The sequence below is a fragment of the Mastigoproctus giganteus genome, chromosome 10 (genome assembly GCF_048544385.1).
Source record: "Mastigoproctus giganteus isolate SK-2022 chromosome 10, ASM4854438v1, whole genome shotgun sequence".
In the NCBI taxonomy this organism is placed as follows: Eukaryota; Metazoa; Arthropoda; class Arachnida; order Uropygi; family Thelyphonidae; genus Mastigoproctus; species Mastigoproctus giganteus.
The window spans coordinates 188,120,215-188,146,584 of NC_143584.1; the positions used below are offsets into that span (position 1 = coordinate 188,120,215).

At 36.8% G+C, this 26,370-nt stretch overlaps 1 protein-coding gene across 2 annotated transcripts in view; it reads right to left on the reverse strand.

Moving 5' to 3' along the window:
• The window catches only part of LOC150079655 (medium-chain acyl-CoA ligase ACSF2, mitochondrial-like), a 274,679-nt gene that overhangs the window by 126,003 nt on the left and 122,306 nt on the right, over positions 1-26,370 (reverse strand). For both annotated transcript variants that reach the window (XM_090382450.1, XM_090382451.1), the window contains exons 7-8: positions 21,976-22,093; positions 21,615-21,710 (exon numbers count right to left, since the gene is read on the reverse strand). In XM_090382450.1, coding sequence (XP_090238576.1) covers positions 21,615-21,710; positions 21,976-22,093 — 214 coding nt within the window. The remainder of the gene's footprint in view (positions 1-21,614; positions 21,711-21,975; positions 22,094-26,370) is intronic.

The following is a 26,370-nucleotide window of genomic DNA, read 5'->3' on the forward strand; positions in this document are numbered from 1 at the left end:
TGCTTAAGTCACACCAAACTGACTCGACACTGCACTGGCCAGCCATGTCGACTGGCTGTACTTCCTTGGATTTTATGTTTCTTAACTAATACCATAACCCCTCCTCTATTCCTATCTTTTCTATCCTTCCTGTACACATTGTACTCCCAAAATTTCAGTTCTGCATTCCTTATATCTGTGTGACACCATGTGTTTGATAGCCCAACAATATCTGCCTTTGATGTTTTGACAAACACCTCAAATTCATCAAATTTATTTACCAAACTCCTAGAATTGGTGTACATGCACTCTTCCTATTTTTAGCTACCAAAACAGCCCATGTGTTCACTTGTACCGTAATGACTCCCAGCAACCTCTGAAATCGCCTACATCTTGATTTCCAGGCTGCTGCTCATTCCAATAGAATCAGTGCAAGAATCACTTTTACCTCTGCCAGCGGCTACTGTTAATCTATAAGTCCGTGTATCCCCCCAAGCTAGCAGTTTTCCGACCTAACACTGCCTCTATACATCTCATTCAGATAATCTTGCAGGTGCCTAGTCTCCAGATGCTGCAATTTGCAGTTAAGCCTTTCTTTGTAAGAGCAACCGTTTGTTCCATTCACTAATCTTGTTGCTCTTCTCCTTACCCGTTCCTGCAGTTTTACATCCTTCCTAAAATGAGGTTTCTAGTCATGCATACAGTACTCAAGGTGTGGCCTGACCATTGCCTTATACAAGGGGATAATCACCTCCTTATACCTGCTAGAAAAATTCCTGTATAGCAAAATTGACAAGACACCATGGGTTCCCCTTTCAGACTGTCTGCACTGCTCAGAAAATTTCTTATCTGACTGAGCACAATTACCCCCAAGTACTATTCATTCTCTAAAACCCTGAGTGTAGTAACACACAGTTGGTACATTACTCTGGAGTTACTGCTACCCATATGCAGTACTTTATATTTGTCAATGTTAAACTTCAGTTGTCACCTCTTAGCCCATCTGCTCAACTTTTCTAGATCCTGTTACAGTAGAGTACTGTCATTAATATCATTAACAACCCTGCCAACCTTCATATTGTCTGGAAACTTAGACATTTAGCCTGATATACTTTCATCAATATAATTAATAAATATAGAAAACAACAATGGACACAATACTGAACCCTGGGGGCCTCCACTAATAACATTAATTCACAAAGAGCAGTGTCCATTGATTACCACTCTCTGTCTTCTCCCACTCAACCATCCCTTTATCCCTAGCAGCAATTTGCCCTTAATGCCATACTGCTCCAATTTTTATAGTAGGCTTCATGTGAACAGTATCAAAAGCTTTCCTAAGATCCAAGTATATGATATCAAAATTATTTTTTGCATCCAGTTCCTTTGACTGAGTGCAGGATCATCTAGACAATACTGCAGCAATAATTCACACCCAGCATGGGTTTGTTAAGGGAAAGTCTTGTCTGACAAATTGGATAGGATATTATGATGTGGTTACAAAGGAACTGGATGCAAAAAATAATTTTGATATCATATATTTGGATTTCAGGAAAGCTTTTGACACCATTGCGCATGGATGACTACTGTACAAGTTGGAGCAGATGGCATTAAGGGTAAGTTGCTACAATGGATAAAAGGATGATTGAATGGGAGAAGACAGAGGGTGGTAATTAATGGGTGCTGCTCTTCGTGGACTAATGTTATTAGTGGAGTCCCACAGGGTTCGGTGTTGGGTCCACTGTTGTTTTGTATATTTATCAATGATATTGATGAAGGTATATCAGGCTTAGTGTCGAAGTTTGCAGATGATACAAAGGTTGGCAGGGTTGTTAATGACAGTAATGGCAGTTTGCTACTGCAACAGGATCTAGATAATTTGGGCAGATGGGCTAAGAAGTGGCAACTGAAGTTTAACCTTGACAAATGCAAAGTACTGCATATGGGTAGAAGTAACTCCAGAGAATCGTATCAGCTGTGTGGTACTACACTTAAGGTGGTAGAAAATGAAAAAGACCTGGGAGTAATTGTGCAGTCAGATATGAAGTTTTCTGAGCAGTGCAGACAGGCTGCCAGGGCAGGTCATGGGATTTTGTCAATGATATATAGGAATTTTGCTAGCAGGGAAAAAGAGGTGATTGTCCCTCTGTATAAGGCAATGGTCAGACCATGCCTTGAGTACTGCGTACAGGTCTGGAGGCCTCATTTTAGGAAGGATATAGATTTGCTTGAGTGTGTACAGAGAAGGGCAACAAGATTGGTGAGGGGAATGAAGGGATCCACTTACGAAGAGAGGCTTAAGTTCTGCAAATTTCAGTGGCTGGAGACTAAGCACCTGCGCAGTGATCTGATTGAGGTGTATAAGGCCTTGAATGGATTGAGCACGCTGAATTCTGATGGGATCCTTCCACTTGTTCAGATTACGAACCTAAGGGGGCATAAATTCAAATTAAGAAAAGACAGATGTAGAATCGATGTGTGGAAATTGCTGGAACAAACTTCCATCTATCGTTGTGGAAGTTGATAGGTTTAATAAATTTAAGGAGGAACTGGACAGGCATTTGGAAGGAATAGTGTGATTTTTTTTTTTTTGTTTGGCTGATGCTGCATAAGCTCATACACTTTCTTTCTTGCATCACATGCCACTACTACCACTCCAGGTGCCTTTCTTATGTTTAACTTTAACGATTTCTCCTCCTTCACTTTGCTCTCAGTTTTAAACTCTAACAGTCCCTGTTAGAGATTAAAAGCTTATGTTCTCCACTTCCCTACAGAATTCCTCATGTGTCAATGTAGATGCAAAATACTCATTCAGTCTGTCAGCTATCTGAGCTGCATCGTCAACAAACCATCGACATCAAGTGGACCAATCTGATTCATTCCCTTTCTTCTAGAGTTTATATAAATAAAGAAGTCTTTGCTATTTTTCTTTGAATCCTTTGCCAAAGATTTCTTGTAATCTGCCTTTGCTTTCCTAACCTCCTTTGTGACTTGATTACAGACTAGCTTATATCTACCATAGGCTTCTGTGTTGCATGATAATTTATAAACATTCCATGCATTTTTCTTCTCTGTCACAAGTCAAATTACTTTATTTGACATCCATTAGCACTTAAACCTTGAACAGTATTTCTTAGTTGGTATGAAAATCATAGGAGCTTCCAAGATTAATTCCTTGAATGCTTCCCATTTAGAATTTGCTGTTGGTAACATCATTAGGTTGGGCCATGTATAGAATTTAAAAAATGTGTGAGATCATTGTAGTGATCTTTACAAAAGCACAACCCTTCCCTTTATCACTGATGGTTGTTACATCTTCAAATAAATCCCACATCAATATTTTGTGATCACTGCAACCCAGTGGTTCCTTTATCTGTAAATTCTTAATGCATGATATGAATATTCACTGCTGATAATCAGATCAAGAGTTTTACTCCTTCTGGTTGCATCTCAAATATGCTGCTGTAGAATACAATCATCCAAAAAATCCATAAAAATTCTTACTAGTGTGTGAGTGACCAACCCACAAGTTACAGTCAATATCTGGGAGGCTAAAATCCCTAATTATAAGACATTCTGATTTACTGGCCTACTTTATTTCTCTGTATAGTTGTTCATTGTACTCATCAGAGTCATTTTTTGTTTAACACAGGCCTACACTCATTTTTGCTTTCTCAGTACTTATGTCACACAAAATTGACTCAACATTACACTGTCCACCAATGCAAACTGGATGCACCACCTTAGATTTTATGTGTTTCTTTACTAACAACATAACCTGTCTTCCGTTCCTATCCCATCTATCATTTCTATACACATTGTACTCCCCAAATTCCAATTCTGCATTCCTTATATCTGTGTGACACCACCTCTCTGATATCCCAACAATAGCCAGCTTTTATATCTTGACCAGTACTTCAAATTCATCACATTTATTTATTATACTCCTAGCATTGATGTACATGCAAGTATACATGCACCTGTACCTACTCTTAGTTACCTGAACACAGCACATGTATTTACTTGTTCCATGATGACTCCCAGCAGTTCTTGAACTCCCCAGCAACTTGCTTTCCAGGCTGCTATTCAATCCAATAGTAGCAGTGCAAGAATCACTTTCACCTCTGCCTGCGGCTACTGTTAAACTATTAATCTGTGAATCCCTCCAAGCTAGCAGTTTTCTGACCCAACTAACATTGCCTCTATAGCATCGGCAAAAATTCTTGCACCCTTTTTAATTAAGTGTATCCCATCCCTATAGAAGCAATCTCTCCTGTCAACAGCTTTTCATTGGAACTAAGAAATATTGTTCAAGGTTTAAGCCTAAATGGATGTCAGATGAACTAATGAGACATGTGGCAGAGAAAAAAAAATGTATGGGATGCATATAAAGTATCAGGTGACACAGAAGCCTAAGGCAGATATAAGCTAGTCTATAATCAAGTCATGAAGGAGGTTAGGCAGGCGAAGGCAGGTTACGAGAAATCATTGGCAAAGGATGCAAAGAAAACAGCAAAGAGTTCTTTACTTATATAAACTCTAGAATGAAAGAGTTGAATCAGATTAGACCACTTAACATAGATGGGTTGACTATTGATGATCCTGCTCAGGTAGCTGATAAACTGAATGAGTATTTTGCATCTACATTCACACATGAGGAGTTATGCAATAAGGGGAGTGCCAGAAGTTTATCAAATGCTAATAGGGAGCTAAGTGATTTTGTAATAACTGAGAGCAAAGTGGAGGAGAAATTGTTGATGTTAAACACATAAGGAAGACACCTGGGGTGGACGAGATTCTATCCAGTTATATTTGTAAAATACAGTGGATTCCGGTTATTTGGGCCACCGGTTAATCGGGGCAGCCGTTTATTTGGGGCAAATCTTAAAAAACAAAAACCAATCGAGAAAATAGCCAGGGTTTACTTCGCTTAATTGGGACAAAATGCCATTTAATCGGGGCAGGAGACCTCAGCACTGGAGATTACCCTACGATTGTCTCTGACCGTACCACTTAGTTTGGTCGGATTTCTGGAGGTCACAACCATAAAACAATAAAAACAATTAGCAGTCACCTATTTATTGGGCTTCTCTGTTAGTGCAATCTATCATAAACGGACAGTAAACTCGATCTTATTGAATTTGCGATAATACCGACAGCTGCAATTCTGTGGGTTATTATGGTAAAATGTGTTTACACTTCCATGGAATCTTCAATCATATAAAACAAATAATTTTCAGAATCTTCTCTTCATTCCTATTTTTAAAGCTTCTTAATTTGTTACTCCGTTCTCACTTGTGTGTGTTGTGTTACTTGCAATTTGTGTGTGCCCTGTTCTCTGTTATTGATTGCTTATCTTTTTACAGTTTTAAATTTCAGCCCTCACCAACAAATGTCAGTGAACAGAAATGTCAACTAGTTTAGTTAGTATGTACATATTACAGTACGTATTAATTATTCCAATTATCACGTATATTCTTCCGATTTTCACGTATCATTTAATTTTTTAATTGGTAAGGTAATAAAGGGTAAATTTGTGCTTAATATATCTTTACTTTTATAACCTGTGGATAATATTCCTCCTATTTTCGCTAATTAGAATCGCTGTTTAATAGAATTAAAATTAAATTCACAAACATGATCATAATGACCGGCGCTTACTGCACATCGTATAGTGAACTGTACTTTACTATTTTGAGTTCGTCGTAACGTGATTTGATTGTACAGTGAACTAATTGTAAAGGGGGGAGTAAATTGTATTTTTAACTATTTACATGAAACTTCGGATAATTGGGGCAGCCGCTTAATCGGGCCAAAATGCACTAGTCCCGATGTGTCCCAAATAACCGGAATTGACTGTAATAAGAGAAGTTAACCTCAATATAGTATGTAGAACACTTCTGTATGATACTCTCCAGAAATTAAAACGAAAAAAAACCAAAAACTTACATTAGAGTAACAAATCGTTTAAAAATTAATTAAAAATCAATTTAACACAATTAAAAAAACAATTTAATGCAATTAAAAATAAGAAAATTAATTAAAAGAATTTAACAAAAAAAAAATTGCAATACGATTTTCCTTCCTGAAGCTGACAACGCTTTTCCACCGAATGTCATGATCACAGGAATGAAAATTACCGAATAGGGGTGAGTATGAAACAAATAGGGATTATTTGTCTTTGCTCATGCGTGTAAAAGCATCAGAGATGAGATACGGCCAACGAACATTAACAGAATTTTTGTGTAATTTAATTTCTACAGTTTCTACAATTAATAGTCGCGTATAATTACGATGGACACTAAGTATTTTGGCTTCGTTAAATAAAAAAGTATGTTTTTCGTTAATGGTGTGAAAGGCTAATTCTGATGCTGCTGAATGAGAAGGCGCCTCTGTAGCCAGGTGGGCAGGAGCAGCAGTGCGTAGCACACGCTTCTTGATTAGACCGGGGTTCAAGCCCGTGACCACCAAATACGGAGGATGCGGAAAGGTCAGGGAATGACCACCGCATATCCCCAGAGCAATATGGCCTTAGTTGCAAACGCTCCTATAAAAAACCAAATAACAACAATAATAATAACAGCTGAACGAGAAGACAGAACTGAGGCCTCGTGTTGATTAACACGAATATTCAAAGGAAAATGCGTCGAACTCTGATAAGACGAGTCACAATCACCTCAAGAAATGTATACCAGGTCATTAATTTGTGTTGCGAACAAGGAAAGGACTCAGCAATTGTTCAGTATAGTGTGTAATTTCCGTATTGGTCTGGCCACAATTTTAAATTTGGTATCTTTAAAGAATCTGTTAAGCTGTTTGTGCCACTGTTCAACATATGGCAACAGAAATAAAGTATTTTTTGATATTATTATTGTTGGTTGGTGTAGTTATTTTGTATCCTATCCTTAGCTTGTACCCTAATTCGGTTTATTGTAGCAAGGAGATAACCGCTGTTTATGAATCTGCTGTTTAATATTTGTATTTCTGAGCCCAAAGCAGATTCCATCGTTGAATATTTGTAGGCATTTAGAAATTGATTAAAGGTAATCGATCTTTTGTACGTGAAAGGGTGATAGCTTTTATAATGTAGAAGCATACCGGTGTTTGTAGGTTTTTGATAAATGTTAAATTGGATTTTATTCGAATCCCAAATAAGCGTGAAATTTAAAAAATTTAATGACTTTGTATCCGTATCCTCCCTTTCCAATGTAAATTTGAGCCTAGAATGAATATTATTAAACGAATGTAAAATGTCTTGGATAGTACTACTATCAGTAATAACTAGAACATTGTCTAAATACCTCCCATAGTATGTGATGCTGGGTCGAAAAGGCATCAAATGTATAGGCTCAATCGTTGAGAAATAGATTTGTTATTTTTGTTATTTGGTTTTTTTTTAGGAGCATTAGCAACTAAGGCCATATTGCTCCGGGGATATGCAGTGGTCATTCCCTTTCCGCATCCTCCGTATTTGATGGTCACAGGCTTGAACCCCGGTCTAATCAAGAAGTGTGCTATGCACTGCCGCTCCTGCCCACCTGGCTACGGAGGCGCCTCCCACCTGGCCTATGGAGGCGCCTGAAAGATAGATCTCCGATATTAAGCCGTTCAGGCTCAATCCCATTGGCAAACCAAAAATTTGTTTGTACACTTTGTCTCAAAAAGGTGATATAGTTGGCCTCAGCTATCAGTTTAATTAAGTGAAAAATTTCCTTCGTATAATTAATCAGTATCGAGTTATTATTTAACATATCTCAAATAATATCTAATGTGTATTCAACATTTACATTCATATATATAATGAGGTAACATCTAGTGAGAATAAATTGTCATTATCGGCAAGTCTACAATCCTTAAGACGCCTCCGTAGCCAGGTGGGAAGGAGCAGCAGTGCATAGCACACGCTTCTTGATTAGACCGGGGTTTGAGCCGTCACCACCAAATACGGAGGATGTGGAAAGGTCAGGGAATGACCACCGCATATCCCGGAGCAATATGGCCTTAGTTGCTAATGCTCCTAAAAATCAAATAACAAACAAACAATCCTTAAGGTTATTAAATAATGTATCGTAGTTTTAATCCCAAATTTTATCACCTGTCTAAAGGGTTTTATAATACTATATACATGTGTGGCTAAGGATGAAAATGCCGAGTTTCTGTAGGAAACAATAGGCCGAATAGGAAATCCAGTCTTGTGTAATTTTAACTGACTGAAAAGTGCAGGAATATTGTATGTTCTGGCCTTCAATTCCTTTAACTGAGCCATAGCAATGTACTCGTTTTTTCGATATGTGGTTAATGTTTTATTGTATTGATTGACTAAATTGGTAAATAGTGCTGGATCGACTTCAAGATAAGTGGAGGTATCTGAAACAACTGATTCTAACTTATAAATATAATCAGGTTTATCGAGTATTACAACTTTACTTCTTTATCTGCCCTCTATATAATAATGTCTTTATTTTCCTGAAGTTTACGTAAAGCTAAACTGTCATGTGTATCACAATTTAGAAAGTCGCGTTTTTTTATGTTATTCACCACTTGGTTAACTTGTTGAATAAATAAATCTTTTTGTGGAACGTTACGAAGTCCAAATTCAATATAAATTATGCACTGTTTTTTAGGTAGTTTTCGAAGTGGTAAATTATAATTTAATCCTTTGGATAAAAGTGAAATCCGGTCCTACGATAGCGTATAAGAGGAAAGATTTGTAACCTGTTGATATGTCAGTTCTTTGAATTTTGGGCGAGGAGGTGTTCGCGAATTAGCTGATGTATTCTGTGGTAGCATGTTGTGTGTATGTGGGGGGATCGTCACCCAAATTTTATGCGCTTGGTTGCAAGCCCATGACAATGTGTTAGAATTTGCATTAACATGTCTAAACAGGGGTTATTCCCTTGCTACAATAAACCGAATTAGGGTACAAGCTAAGGATAGGATACAAAATACTACACCAACCAACAATAATAATATCAAAAAATACTTTATTTCTGTCCCATATGTTGAACAGTGGCACAAACAGCTTAACAGATTATTTAAAGATACCGAATTTAAAATTGTGGCCAGGCCAAAATGTAAATTACACACTATACTGAACAATCGCTCAGTCCTTTCCTCATTCGCAACACAAATTAATGACCTGGTATACAACATTTCTTGTGGTGATTGCAACTCGTCTTATCAGGGTTCGACTCATTTTCCTTTGAATATTCGTGTTAATCAACATGTGGCCTAAGTTCCAGCTTCTCGTTCAGCAGCATCAGAATTAGCCTTTCACGCCATTAACGAAAAACATACTTTTTCATTTAACGAGGCCAAAATACTTAGTGTCCATTGTAATTATACGCAACTATTAATTATAGAAACCGTAGAAATTAAATTACACAAAAATTTTGTTAATGTTCGTCGGCCATATCTCATCTCCAATTCGTGGGCTTTTACGCGCATGTGCGAAGACAAATAATCCCTATTTAAGTTTCATACTCACCCCTATTCGGTAATTTTCATTCCTGTGATCACGACATTCAGTCTGGCGCCTCCGTAGCCAGGTGGGAAGGAGCAGCAGTGCGTAACACACGCTTCTTGATTAGACCAGGGTTCGAGCCCGTCACTACCAAATACGGAGGATGCGGAAAGGTCAGGGAATGACCACCGCATATCCCGGAGCAATATGGCCTTAGTTGCTAATGCTCCTAAAAACCAAATAACAACAACAATGACGACATTCAGTCGAAAAGCATTATCAGCTTCAGGAAGGAAAATCGTATCGCAATTTTTTTTTTCGTTAAATTCTTTTAATTAATTTTCTTATTTTTAATTGCATTAAATTGTTTTTTAATTGTGTTAAATTGAGTTTTATTATGTTAAACTGATTTTTAATTATTTTATAAACACTTTGTTACTCTAATGTAAGTTTTTCAATTTTTTCATTTTAATTTCTGGAGAGTATCATACAGAAGTGTTCTTCGTACTATATTGAGGTTAACTTCTCTTATTATTTTACAAATATTGATATCAACATAGAACGTACTGGGCATCACAGCTGTGGTTCATACTATCTAATCCAGTTATATTAAAGGAGGCAGCAAAGGAAGTAAGCAAAATAGCCATAATTATGAGAGCTTCCTTGGACTCTGGGGAGAGGTCTCCATGGACTGGAGGTGTGCAAATGTATCACCAATTCACAAAGGAGGTTCAAAAGGTGACACAAGTAACTACAGACCTGTTAGTTTAACTTGTGTTCTGGGGAAAACAATGGAATCACTGGTTAAAGAAGCATTGCACGATCATCTAGACAAGGGTGTAGTAATAGTTAAGACACAGCATGGGTTTGTCAAAGGGAGGTCTTGTCTGACCAATTTGATTGCTTACTATGATGTGGTCACAAAGAAACAGAATGCCAAAAAGAATTTTGATATCATATTTGAATTTCAGGAAAGCTTTTGATACTGTTGCACATGGAAGACTGCTGTACAAATTGGAGAAGTATGGCATCAAGGGTAAGCTGCTACAATGGATAAAAGGGTGGTTGAGTTGGAGACAACAAAGAGTGGTAATCAATGGACACTGCTCTTTGTGGAAAAATGTTATTAGTGGAGTTCCCCAGGGTTCGGTGTTGGGCCAATTGTTGTTTTGTACATTTATCAATGATATTGATGAAGGTATATCAGGTTTAATGTCCAAGTTTGCAGATGATACAAAGGTTGGCAGGGTTGTTAAAGACAGTAATGACAGTATGCTACTCCAACTGGATCTAGATAAGTTGGGAAAATGAGTTAAGAAGTGGCAACTGGAGTTTAACATTGACAAATGCAAAGTGCTGCATATGGGTAACAATAACCGAAGAGAAATGTACCAACTGCGTGATGCTACACTCAGGGAAGTGGAAAGTGAAAAAGACCTGAGGGTAATTGTGCAGCCAAATATGAAGTTCGCTGAGCAGTGCAGACGGGCTGTCAGGGCAAGTCATGGAGTCTTGTCAATGATATATAGGAATTTTGCTAGCAGGAACAGGGAGGTGATAATCCCGTTATACAAGGCAATGGTCAGGCCATGCCTAGAGTACTGTGTACAGGTCTGTAGGCCTCATTTTAGGAAGGATGTAGAGTTTCTAGAATGAGTACAAAGAAGGGCAACAAAATTGGTAAGGGGCACAAAGGGGTGCTCTTACCAAGAAAGGTTTAAGTTCTGCAAATTGCAGTGCCTGGAGAGTAGGCACCTGCGAGGTGATCTGATTGAGGTGTATAAGGCCTTGAATGGGTTGAGCAAGCTGAATGCTGATGGGATTCTTTGTCTTGCTCAGACTAAGAACCTGAGGGGGCACAGTTTCAAATTGAGGAAAGATAGTTGTAGAATAGATGTGTGAAATTTGCCTTTAGCCAGCAGGTAGTTGATTGGTGAAACAGGCTTCCATCTTTTGTTGTGGAAGCTAATAGCCTAAATAAATTTAAGGCTGAGCTGGACAGGCATTTGGAACGAATGGAGGGATGAAATAGGATAGTTTTTTTTTTTTTTTTTGACTGATGCTGCATAAGCTTGTTTTCTTGCATCATATGCCTCTACTAATGCTAATGCTGCATAAGCTTGCTTTCTTGCATCGTATGCCTCTTCTAATGCTAATGCTGCATAAGCTTGCTTTCTTGCATCGTATGCCTCTACTAATGCTAATGCTTGCTTAAAGAATTAATTCAGGAGTTGCAGTTTCTTAGAAGAGTTTAATGAATTATTTTCTTAAAATCTGTTGAATATAACTGTTATTATCTCTGGAAACTACAAATTCTGTCACTTCCTTAAGTGAATGGTACACACAACTTTATACTTTGCTATATTTTATCCAACGGAAGTTTTAACTAAATATTATTGTGTTTTTACACTATAGGGAAACACTCTCTCTCTCTCTCTCTCTCTCTCTCTCTCTCTCTCTCTCTCTCTCTCTCTCTCTCTCTCTCTCTCTCACACACACACACACACACACACACACACACACACACACCGCACACACACACACACACACACACACACAGAATGAAGCTCACTTTATAAGTAAACCGTAACCAACTTGCAAAACCAGCAAGAGGATGGTTTGCACTGTTCTGTGCAAACCAGCCACAGTGGAGGAGCTACTGACAGAAGTGTTGTCATTGGGGGGGGGGGTCTACTAGAGTTAGCAATTGCACTTTCAACACACCATCTAGCATTGAAGAATGCATCAAACAGTTATGTTGGGATACTCACAGAGCAACATCGATTTGTTGCTTCTTGTCTGTGAAACTTCATATACCCTGACAAGAATTTAATCTTAAATATCTTATTGATAGACCTAAACCACTCTAGTAGCTTTTAAAACAAAACTGCACATAGGAGTTTTATTTTATTTAAACTTAGATACTGTATATTACTATTACTTTGCTTTTAATCTATTTTTTTCAATAAATTAAATCATTTATCTGTGTTATTGGGATTGTTAAGGTAGAGATATGAGTTATTCACTTTACCTGCAATTTTTTTTTTTTAAAGTGGGTTACTATTTGTAATATTTTGTATTAAATTATTTTTTGTTCATTATACAATTTTTAACTTAATTTTGCCCTGTAGTTGTTGTTGGGTTAATGACACAAGGGCTACCGAGGCCAAATTGTATCTTTCCCTGTAGAGAAATATGAATGATGTAAACATAATTTAAGTGACAAGGCCAGATTTTATTCCTAGTCTGTCACCGATATCCATATGCTTTATTGAATCTCAATAAAAAAAGAAATTTAACTCAGCTCTTTCAAACTGATTTGTTTGTTTGTTTGTTATTTGGTTTTTAGGAACATTAGCAACTAAGGCCATATTGCTCCGGGATATACGGTGGTCATTCCCTGACCTTTCCGCACCCTCTGTATTTGGTGGTGATGGGCTCGAACCCTGGTCTAATTGAGAAGCGTGTGCTACGCACTGCTGCTCCTTCCCACCTGGCTACGGAGGCGCCTTTTCAAACTGACATAGTTTTCAAGACAGTATTCAAATCTGTTTGAACATAAGTGTTTCCTGCCCTCTATCAATAGTTGAAATAAGGATTTTTTTTCATAATAACTTTAACTCTGCACATCAAAATGCAACACATTCATTTTGACGAATTTTGTCATTGTATTACCATTGTTTTCATTGGATTTCCATTTCACTGTATAGATTGAGACAGTGAAAGCAAATTGAGTAATACAATAAAAATTTATGACATTTATTTCTTCCTGTTCTTCATATTCCATAAATGGTAATATGTGGACACATTCTTTCTCTTTGAAAGCTAATAATTGACACAGTCAGTTTCATATGGCCTTAATTAAGCTTGTGCTTAGTACTGCACATCCTTCCACTCTCTTACTCTTGTTAGTATTAGTATACAATATATATTGGCAAATGAAGCAAGAAAGCAAGCTTATACAAAATCAGCCAGAAAAACAAAATTACCATTTCATCTATCCATCCCCTCCAATAGTTCGTTTAGTCCCACCCTGAATTTATTCATACTATCCACTTTCACAATAATGGATGGAAGCTTGTTCCAGCAATCAACCTACCACTGACTGAAGGCAAATGTCCACATATCTATTCTGCAACTATCCTTCCTCAATTTGAATTGACACCACCTCATGTGCATAGTCTGAGTAAGAGGAAGAATCCTATCAGCATTGAGTTTTCTCAAGCCATTCAAATCCTTAAACAACTCAATCAGATCACCTCGCAGCTGCCTAGCCTCCAGATGCTGCAATTTGCAGAACTGAAGCCTTTCTTGGTAAGAGCAACACTTTGTTACCTCTCACCAGACTTGTTACCATTCTCTACAACCTTCCTAAAATGAGGCCTCCACACCTATATGCAGTACTCAAGATGTGGCTTGACCATTGCCTTATACAATGGGACCAATGCCTTATACAATGCTGGAAAAATTCCTGTATATCATTAACAAAACACCAGTTTTCCTGGCAGCCTGTCTCTGCACTGCTCAGGGAACTTCATATCAGACTCTACAATTAACCCCCAAGGGCCTTTTCATTTTCCAATACCCTGAGTATAGTATCACAGAGTTGGTACATTGCTCTGGAATTACTGCTACCAATATGCAGTACTTTGCATTTGTCAATATTAAACTTCAATTGTCACTTCTCAGTTCATCTGCCTGACTTTTCTAGATTCTGTTGCAATAGTGTGCAGTCATTACTGTCATTAATCACACTACCAACCTTTATATCATCTGATATGCCTTCATAAATAGAGAAAAGAACAACGGGCCCAGCACTGAACCCAGGGGGAACCTACTAATAAACATTAGTCCATGAAGAGCAATAATAAATACTTCATTAATAACTACTCTCTGCCTTCTCCCACTCAAGCATCCCTTTATCCATAGCAGTAATTTGCCCTTAATGTCTCATTGCTTCTTCAGTTTATACAGCAGTCTTTTATGTGCAACAGTATCAAAAGCCTTCCTGAAATTCAAGTATATAGTATCAGAATAATTTTTTGCATCCACTTCTTTTGTGACCACATCACAGTATCCAATCAAATTGGCCAAACAAGATTTCCCCTTTACAAATCCATGCTGTGATTGAAGTATAACTGCAATCCTGTCTAGATGGTCCTGCATTACTTCTTTAACCAGTGACTCCATTATTTTCACTGGAACAGAAGTTAAGCTAGCATATCTGTAAAAAGTTTGTGAATTGGAAATACATTTGCGCATCTCCATTCCACAGAAACCTCTACTAAATCCAAAGATGCTCTTGTAATTATGGCAAAGGGTTTGCTTACCACCTTTGCCGCCTTATGTTTAACTTCAACAATTTCTCTTCCATTTAACTCACAGTTATTACAAAATCATTCAGCTCCTCGTTAGAATTTGATAAAAAAAAGCACTATCCTCATATGTGAATGTAGATGCAAAATACTTATTCATCCTATCACCAACCGCAGCAGGATCATCAACAGTTAAACCATTGGCATTAAGTGGACCAAGGTGATTCAGCCCACTCCTTCTACAGTTAATATAAGTAAAGAAGTCTTTGCTGTTCAGAGACTTCTTGTTATCTGCCTTGGCTTGCCTAACCTCCTTTGTGACTTGAGTTGCAGACTAGTTTATATCTAACATAGGCTTCTGTATCACCTGTTAATTTATATGTATCCCATGCATTTTTCTTCTCAGCCATGTGTCTCAATAGTTCATCTGACATCCATTTAGGTCTAAGCCTTGATCATATTTCTTATTTGGTATGAAAAGCCTAGTAGCTTCCATGATTTTTTCCCTGAATGCTTCCCATTTAGAATTTGTTGTTGGCAATATGATTAGTTGGTCCCACGTCATGGTATTTAAAAACTGTCTGAGACCACTGCAGTCTTCTTTACGAATGCAAAAACCTTTCCCTTTACTCTTGACGGGAGTTACAACTTTAAATAAATTCCACATCAATTGAATGTGATCACCGTCACTTAGTGGTTCTTTTATCTGCAGATAATTAATGCATGGACAATGACTTCTCATAATCAGATGAAGAGTATTGCTCTCTCATGTTGCCCCCTCTAACACACTACTGTAGAAAACAGTCATCCAGTAAATCCACAAGTCTTGCGAGTGTATGAGTGACCAACCCACATATTAAAATCCCCTATTATAAGTCATTCTGATTAATTGGCCCACTCTGTTTCTCTGTACAGTTGTTCATTGCACTCATTACAGTCATTCAGCCTACAACACACTTCTACTGTCGATTTTGTTTCCCCAGTGCTTACATCACACCAACCTGACTCAATGTTGCATTGGTCACCCATATCAACTGGATGCACTGCCTTAGATTTTATGTGCTTCGTAACTAGGAGCATTACCTACCCCCACCCTGACCTGTCCATTCTTTCTGTATCCATTGTACTCCCTCATATTCAAATTCTGCATCCCTCATAACAACTTGTATCTGATATCCCAATAATTTCTGCATTTGATGTCTTGACCAGCAATTCAAATTCATCAAATTTATTTACTACTAGAATACCCATAGCAAATGTTTCCTTAAAACTCTTTCTGAGAAGTAAAGAGTAATATTGAAGTAACCTCTCCCTTTGCTGATAGTTAAGGTGTCAGTGGGACGTACTCTGGTAAAAAAATGACTAAACATGCAATTTGATAATTTTTTACATATTTAATACATGTATATCATCCTTTAGGAAAATTATAATTATTGCACAAAATTATAAGGATCTGGAAAATGCTATGTAAATTGTCCATGAGCAAAAACAACAACTTCGTTGCAAGTCTCACCCTGAGATTTGTTGATTGTGATAACAAAAGCTAAGAAATTCTCTTTTCTTCTAGGTAAATTGAAAATTACTTTTACTAAGAACTAAATAAATTCTCAAGATTTAAAATTGGTCAGAAAATTTTTTGGAATTTTTTTAAAATTTATTTTATATTATTATTATTTATTTTTTTTTTTATTCTGCCAAATACTTCATACTTTTATAGTTTATACTTTATATTTATATAAAGGCAGTATAAAATTAATTTATATTTTTATACTGCCAAATAAAAACTATTCCAAAAGGAATCAGGTAAAAAAAATCAGGCAGAACATTTTTTAGATTTTTTTAGAATTTTTTTATTTTTTATTTCAGTTAATTTCTATTGAAAAGGAATCAGATCAAAAGCTTATTTAGTCTTGGAGTTATTCAAGTTCAAAGAGCCTCATGGACAGAGGGAGACAAAAAAATTATATATATAATGCTCCTAGCATTGGTGTACATGCAAGTATACTTGTACCTATTCTTATTCTTAGACACCCTAACAAAGGCCATGTATTTCCTTGTTCCATGATGACTCACAGCAGGCCTTGAAATCTCTAGTACCTTTCTTTCTGGGCTGCTGCACCTTCCAATAGAAGCAGTGCAAGAATCACTTTCACTTCTGCCTGTGGCTATTGTTAATCTATTAGACTGTGTATTCCCCCAAGCTAGCAGTTTTCCAACCCACCTAACACTACCACAAAAATATCAGTAAATATTCTTGTGCACTTTCTATTTAAGTGTATTCTATCCACACAGAAGCAGTCCCTCCTGTTAACAAGCACAGACATGTTTGTTTATAAGTTGCTGCAATGGATAAAGTGCAGCAACTTGTGGCAGAGAGTGGTAATAAATGGACACTTCTCTATGTGGACTAATGTTATTAGTGGAGTCCCCAGGGTTCGGTGCTGGGCCCATTGTTGTTTTTTGTATTCATTAATGATACCGATGAAGGTATATTAAACTTAATGTCCAAGTTTGCAGATGATACATAGGTTGACAGGGTTGTTAATAACAGTAATGACAGTATGCTGCTGCAACAGGATCTGGAAAAGTTGGGCAGATGGGATGAGAAGTGGCAACTAAAGTTTAACATTCACAAATTTGACAAATGCAAAGTACTGTATATGGGTAGCAGTAACCCTGGAGAAATATACCAACTGGATGATGTTACACTCAGGGTAGTGGAGAATGAAAGAGACCTGGGGTTAATTGTGTAGTCAGATATGAAGTTTTCTGAGCAGTGCAGACACGCTGCCAGAGTAGGTCGTGGAGTCTTGTCAGTGATATACAGGAATTTTGCTAGCAGGAATAAGGAAGTGATTATACCATTCTACAAGGTAATGGTCAGGCCACACCTTGAGTACTGTGTACAGGTCTGGAGGCCTCATTTTAGGAAGGATGTAGAGTTGCTAAAACAAGTACAGAGAAGGGCAACAAGATTGGTGAGAGGAACAAAGGGGTTCTCTTAAATTCTGTAAGTTGCAGCATCTGGAAACTACGCACCTGCAAAGTGATCTGACTGAGGTGTACAAGGCCTTGAATGGTTTGAGCAGGCTCAATGCTGATGGGATACTTCTACTTGCTGAGATTAAGAACCTGAGGGGGCATAGATTCAAATTGAGGAAAGACAGTTATAGAATAGATGAGCGGAAATTTGCATTTAGCCAGTGGGTAGTTGATTTCTGGAACAGACTTCCATCTGTTGTTGTGGAAGTCGGTAGCTTAAATAAATTTAAGGCTGAAGTAGACAAACATTTGGAGTGACCAGATGGGTGAAATGGGAAGGTTTTTTTTGGCTGATGCTCTATAAGCTTGCTTTCTTGCATCATATGCCCTAACTAATGCTAATGTTTTTGTCCCAAAACAAAGAAGTTGGTCACCATTGCATTTACTATTAACTTAAAAATAATTTTAAAAATAAGAAAAAGGTGGGATGCTCAATAATTACAAAATTCTGGGTGGGGGTATCAGAATTATTTTCAGCATGTACATATTTGTGTCAGCATTAAAAAAGCTTGGAAAGAACTGGTCTAAGAGTTAAAAGTAATACCGGTGAAAGTGACCAAAGCATTCCATCAATGGGAACATTGCCCAAAATAATAACAATTTAGTTAATGTATGCAGTTTTCAGGTACGGTTGATTTTTGTTTTAATTAAATGAATTTTTTTCCTATTCTGTGATTAATATAATTGATAAGTAAATAGTTATCTCCTTATCAATTAATTACTAAGATTATAACTTTACAGAACACTTGGTAAAACTGTATAGTGTTACAGTCACTAAACTTAGCTTTCACTTAAATTACCATTGTATAATATTTATACAATGTTTACAATTTTTATAAATTTATACAATTTATAAAAAGAAAACACAGGAGGAGAGTAATAAATATTAATTCTCCTCCTGTGTTTTATTTTTCTTTTCTCTGTACATCTCTTCACAATCAATACCATGTTTGTCAAGAGATACATATTGAAGAGATCCATAACAATAAATGCAAAGCCTGCATAGACTGTGTAAAGTTAAAAATATTACATTAAAACTACATTTAATCTATGATTTTCTTTTTTATATACAAACCGTATGGGAAAAAAAAGAAATACTATTTGCTGGATTTCTATTTGTCTGATTTTATTGAGATCTGGAATTGCTTTACAAATATTTTTAAATGGTTTAGATATAAAGTGTGGTGAAAATCCATTCACTGGGAGCCAAATTGTTGCTTATGCCCAGAGAAACAGACAGACTTCATGAAGCCAGCAATTTGCCTCCAATGCCACACTGCTCCACGAGGAGCAATGTGGCATTGGAGGCAAACTGCTGTTATGGATAAAGGGATGGCTGAGTGGGAGAAGACAGAGAGTGGTAATCAATGGACACTGCTCTTTGTGGACTAATGTTATTAGTGGAGTCCCTCAGGGTTCAGTGTTGGGTCCATTGTTGTTTTCTGTATTTATAAATGATATTGATGATGGTATATCAAGCTTAATGTCCAGGTTTGAAGACAATACGAAGGTTGGCAGGGTTGTTAAGGACACTAATGACAGTACGCTGCTACAACAGAATCTAGAAAAGTTGAGCAGATGGGCTGAGAGGTGACAAATGAAGTTTAACATTGACAAATGTAAAGTACTACATATGGGAAGCAGTAACCCTAGGGTAACGTATCAACTCTGTGGTACTACACTGACAGTGGCAGAGAACAAAAAGGGCCTGGAGGTAATTGTACAGGCAGATATGAAGTTTTCTGAGCAGTGCAGATGGCCTGCAAGAGTAGCTCATGGTGTCTTGTCAATGATATACAGGAATTTTTCTAGCAGGGAAAAGGAGGTGATTATCTCCTTGTATAAGGAGATAATCACCAATGCAAGAAGGATGTAGGAAATTTAAGAAGGATGTAGAGCCGTTGGAATGAGTACAGAGAAGGGCAACAAGATTAGTGAATGGAACAAAGGGTTGCTCTTACAAAGAAAGGCTTAAGTTTTGCAAATTACAGTGTCTGGAGACTAGGCACAAATGACCTGCGACATGATCTGATTGAGGTGTATAAAACCTTGAATGGTTTGAGCATGCTCAATGCTGATGGGTCTGTTCCTCTTGCTCAGAATAATTACCTGCGAGGGCATAAATTCAAATTGAGGAAAGACAGACATAGGATAGATGTGCGGAAGTTTGCCTTTGTCTGTTCCCCCAACCAACTACCAGCGGGTAGTTGGTTGGTGGAACAGACTTCCATCCTTTGTTGTGGAAGTTGATAGCCTAAACAAATTTAAAACTGAGTTGGACAGGTATTTGGAACGAATGGAGGGGTGAAATGGGAGCATTTTTTTTGGCTGATGCTGCATAAGCTTGCTTTCTTGCATCATATGCCTCTACTAATGCTAATGCTAAGACATATGCATATACAGCAATACCTCGCTTAGTATGGCTTCAAACAGCATGGGTTTCACTATAACATGGTTTTCAGTTAAGTTTAAGTCAAAAATTTACTGTACATATTAAAACTCATTCAATAGCCTAGACATGTACTCTACAGGTATGCAGCATTGTGATAGCCTAGGTATGCATACCATACATATATGCTGTGGTGCCAACTCTATTGTTGCATATGTGCAAGTGCCAATAGTTCCCCTCAGGCAGTCAGCAACAACATGCAACAGTATTCAGTTTTCTTAATTCCATCCATACGAGACACATGATAGCCTTCCATTTCACAATTTATTTATTTTATTATTTTTTTTTTGAAAATATATTTGCATCTTGGCTAGAAATCACTGCTAACAACATGAGTTCTGTTTGGCAGCAAGTTTCATCAAATGATTTCACTGGTTTTGAATCGCAAGTTCCAACAATGCCAAAGACATTGTGCAGATCGGAAAATTTTGGGATTTGAAACTTTGGACACTGCCAATGTACTTGACACACATGCAAATGACTTAGATGATGCAACTCTCCTTGAAATTGACGAGAAAACTGTACATGAAGAAGAGGTATTGTGAAGTGGATAACAACTGAGGTGGCACCAAAAGAATTTTCAACAGAAGAATTGGAGAAAGTTTTTTGAGGGGTTGACATGGCCTACGAGGCATTTATGAATGGAGATCCGAATGTGGAATTAGCATCAAGATATGGCAAATTTTACAAGATAAGATTCAATGCTACAAAGAATTGTACCCTGAGAAAAAGAAAACACGACTTCACAAGACTATTATTGAAATACCTAAATAAACAATAAAGCTGTTTTCTCATCTTTTATGATGTTACTTTTTCATTAATAAAATTTTTGCAATATTTTTTTTATTTCAAATCCTTTTAATTGGCTATCAAGTGCCAATTGTTTATAGATTTATTACAATTTGTTTGCAGACTGTTTCTATGGTATGCATTTAATTAAAACCCATTATAATTATACCTCACTCAGCATGGTTTCACATAACACAGAACAGTTATCATACCAATTATCAGTGCTATGCAGAGTACTGCTGTATGTATGTATATATATATATATATATATATATATATATATGGGAACGTGCCTAATAGTAAAAATAATAATGTTTCCACCTAAATTAAACCCAGGGGCTCACATCTGGTGGGTATGGGTTTGGCACACCCAGGGTCCTGAACTGGATATCATCATTCTTCTCTTTCTTGGTGATTCCTTTCTACTTCTCTCTCTGTCTCTCAGGGTAACTCGGAAATTTTTTTTTGGTAGGTGCAGCATAAGCCTCAGGCTTCCTTACACCATATGGCTAATAATAATAATACATTAAGAGTACAATATCATCTGTACAGTATTTTAAATATTTGAACAACTTACTTTTGTATCATATTTCATCTTCTTTCCAGTAAAATATGCATTGTTAATAATTCCGTGGTGAGTTAAAACAGCAGCTTTAGGTATTCCTGTTGTTCCCTGAGAGGGAAAAGAAATAAACATACTTTGTTAGTGTTGTGCATTTTCTAATGTTATGAATTAGTAAATATAAGTTTCTGTATATTTCCTTAGTAATTAAAAATTTTAAACAAATTATTTAATTTAAATTGAACTTAACTCAGTTGTTCTGAATTTTATTAAATATAATTATCCTCTGCAAGAATAAATCATCTGTATTGTTATAGGTATAGCACATACAGTTTGGTTCCCCCTTTTTCTTTAACTAATTGATTCGTATACTCACTGAAGTAAACTGGATATTCACAGGATCATCAAACTGCACATTTTTAGCTATTTCATGGACTGCCTCATAATCATTAGTTCCACCTGTTTCTAATATCTCCTGATAAGTTATTGTTCCCCTAAAAATAAACCAAAGCAAGAATGTATTAATATCAAATATATATGTGTGTGTGTGTGTGTGTGTGTATATATATATATATATATATATACACACACAAATTTGATATTAATATGTTATGCATTAGTAAATATAACAGTTTCTCTTTATATTTCTTGACTAAGGTAAAGAAAGCCAACACAAGAACCACGGGAAACTTCGGGTCAAAAGCGTTTCCCAGTACCACAGCTTCTCCCTGCATTCTTGGTAAACAGATGGTGCGTGTTATCGGTAGTGGCAGTAGAAGTCGATAATGATGTATTGATTAGTTTTTTCTTATTATTAAAAGCAGATTATTGGAGTTCATAAGTGGGCTGAAATTTACTTATGGGTACACCCTCTGGACTACCTCAGTCTTAGGGTGTTTATCTCCCCTTCCCGCTGTTTTAAGCCAATACGAAAACGACTTCTACAGATGGTGCATGTTATCGGTAGTTGTAGTAGAAGTCATTTTCCTATTGGGTTAAAACAGTGGGAAGGGTGGATAAACACCCTAAGACTGAGGCAGTCTGGAGGGTGTACCTATAAGTAAATTTTAGCCGTGAAAGCTAGAAGTTTCCCGTGGTTCTTGTGTTGGCTTTCTCTACCTTCGCCTATTTCTTATTATAAAGTAGTAATTAAGTACTAAAAATAAAGTAGTAAAGAGTGTATAATTCTTTATTTTGTATAAGTACTACAGAACTATTCAAAGTGAGCCTTAAGGCCAAAAGAGTAGATGTATGATAAAACTTTAGCATGATGATATAGAATTAAAGTATAAGAGTACAAAATGAGTCATTAGGCAAAAAGAACCAATAAAGGCTAAGACAGCCTGGGTTGGTTTACTGCATTATACCCTATAAATAAACAAATAAGTAATAAAATAATAAGATAAAAATTAAAATAATTAAAATAAAAAAAATAATGATCATGTGGCTTATTATTGATAATAGTATACATCAAAGGGCTAGCACCATTCAATTAGCATTAGTAGAGGCATATGATGCAAGAAAGCAAGTATATATAGCATCAGCCAAAAAAAAAACCTTCCCATTTCACCCATCCATTCACTCCAAATGTTTGTCTAGTTCTGCCTTGAACTTATTTAAATTGCTGACCTCCACTACAACAGATGGAAGTTTGTTCTAACTATCAACAACCCACTGATGGCTAAAGGCAAATTTCCGCAAATTTTTTCTACAACTGTCTTTCCTCAATTTGAATTTATGCCCCCTCAGGAGTAATTTGGGCAAGAGGAAGAATCCCATTAGCATGAGCTTGCTCAAACCATTTAAGGCCTTATACATGTCAATTAGATCACCTTGCAGGTGCCTAGTCTACAGAAGCTGCAATTTGCAAAACTTAAGCCTTTCTTGGTAACACCAACCCTTTGTTCCACTCACCAATCTTGTTGCCCTTCTCTGTATTCATTCCAGCAGCTCTACATCTCTCCTAAAACGAGGCCTCCAGACCTGTATACAGTACTGAAGGTGTGGTCTGACCATTGCCGTATACAAGGGGACAATCACCTCCTTATCCCTGCTAGCAAAATTCCTGTATATCATTGACAAGACACCGTGAGCTACTTCTTGAAGCCTTTTTGCACTGCTCAGAAAACTTCATATCTGACTACACAACTAACCCCCAGGTCCTTTTCATTCTCCACTACCCTGAGAATAGTACCACCAAGCTGATATGTTACTCTGGGGTTACTGCTACCCATATACAGTAATTTACATTTGTCAATGTTAAACTTCAGTTGCCACCTCTCAGCCAATCTGTTCAACTTTTCCAGATCCTGTAGAAACCCTCATGCAATGCAAAATCATGCATTGCATCTTATGAGAAAAATAGGGTTAGATACCAACCACCCAAGGTTGAACACACATTTGTAACCAAAACATTTCCAAACACAATAAATAATCGTAATAAAATACTTACGCATTTTATTACAATTATTATGTAATAAAATGTTGCTATTTCTTTTATCGAAAACGAACTTGTTCTTTGTTTGATCTCCTATCCAAGCAGATGACAGACTTTCCATCTCTTCCAATTCTTTGTATCTTGATCTAATGGATTTTGTTACACTTTGAGTTGTTCCTGCTATGAAAGTTGCTTTTATTTTCTCTGCATTCTTTCTAATTGTTCTCGGCTTTGCTTCATTTAGGCCTGTAGCACACACAATATCACATGTTCTTTCATTTTGCTGAAAGCATTTTACAATTTCGTATTTTTCTCTATCGACAGAGGTGGACTGACCATAAGCCGTACCAGGGAAACTCCGGTGGGACCATAAACATGAGGCCGCCGGTAACAATTTTTGACCCAGTCCACCTCTGTCTATCGATATTGCTTTTCTTTTTCTCTCTGAATCTGTAGTATCTTTGCCAGGATGCTTCCTTTTCACACTTTTTTCAAGTTCAGGCAACCACCATATAACATGGTACTTCTACAACATGGTTTCGCTCTAACATGATTGATAAATCCTCGCACAACACGGTACTTATATAACATGGTTTCTCTCTAACACGGTATTTTTGAGGTTTTGTGCTGGGAAAAACCTTGCTATTATGTTAGATGTAATTTTCAACATTTCCATTCTTTTTTGTGAATCCCTGCTGTTGACTCGCTACTTGTTATCGCCTTCGTGATATTTTTCTAAAGCACATTTCTGGAGATCACTACCATAAAACAATTTGCAGTTTCCAGTTCATTGGGCTTTTCTGTTAGTGTAATCAATAATAAACAGGTAATAAACTTGATCTTCTTACATTTGCGATAGTACCAATAGCTGGAATTCTGTGGATTTTCACATTATTATGGTGAAATGTGTTCCCCCTTCCATGAAACATTCAATCATATAAAAAACATAAGTAAATTTTCAGAAACTCATTACTCTGTATTGTGTTTGTTGCAACTTGTGCATGCTGTGTTCTTTGTTATTAATTGCTTATCATTTTTACTGTTTTAAATTTTACAACCCAAAAAAAAAAAAAAAAAAAGTCAGTGAACAGAAATATCAATTAGTATGTACATATTAGACTACATATTAATTAAGCTATGTATGTAAGCGTAAATTTATTTTTATTTTGCTAACTGGAAAATATTATTCCAATTTTCATGTATCATTTAAAGCGGGGGGTCCACTGTATTTGTTAGGAGATCCCTTGGTTAGGTTCTGTGCTATTGAACTTGTGCTTCTTTGAGACCATAAAAAATAATTGTTACTTTTAAAGAGAGCAGAAGATACACGAAATCTAGTTGCTGCAGAAGAGATTGTGCTTAGCAGTGATGAAGAGGAAGAAAATTAAATGAATGTACATTATCTCACATATAAGTATCACAGTTTGTAAGGTAAGCCTTTTGTTCAGTTATTACTATTTAAGTTACTATTATTATAAAAATAAAATTAAAATATTAAGTTATTGCTACTATAAAAATTAAGTTTCTGATAGTTATAAAAAAAATGGCGTATTTTTGTTAGCTTTTGAAACAAAAATTTGCCTGCCAATTTGACTGGATACTATGATGCAGTCACAAAGGAACTGGATGCAGGGAATAACTTTGATATTATATACTTGGATCTTAGAAAGGCTTTTGATACTGTTGCACATGGAAGACTGCTGCACAAATTGGAGCAGTGTGACATTGGAGGCAAATTGCTGCTGTGGATAAAGGGGTGGCTGAGGGGGAGAAGACAGAGAGTGGTAATCAATGGACACTGCTCGTCATGGACTAATGTTATTAGTGGAGTCCCTCAGGGCTCAGTGTTGTGTCCATTATTGTTTTCTGTATTTATAAATGATATTGATGATGGTATATCAAGCTTAACGTTGAAGTTTGCAGATGATACAAAGGTAGGCAGGGTTGTCAAGGACACTACTGACACTATGCTGCTGCAACAGGATCTGGAAAGGTTGAGCAGATGGGCCGAGAGGTGGCAAATGAAGTTTAACATTGACAAATGTAAAGTACTACATTTGCTAGTGCTAGGTCCAAATGATCAAAATTATCAGCATTATCGATGATCTATATTTAAATTTAACACATGGGAAACAGCACATGGGAAACGTATCAACTCTGTGGTACTACACTGACAGTGGTAGAGAATGAAAGGGACTTGGGGGTGGTTGTGCAGGCAGATATGAAGTTCTCTGAGTAGTGCAGATGAGCTGCAAGAGTAGCTCATGGTGTATTGTCAATGATATATAGAAATTTTTCTAGCAGGGATAAGGAGGTGGTTATTCCCTTGTATAA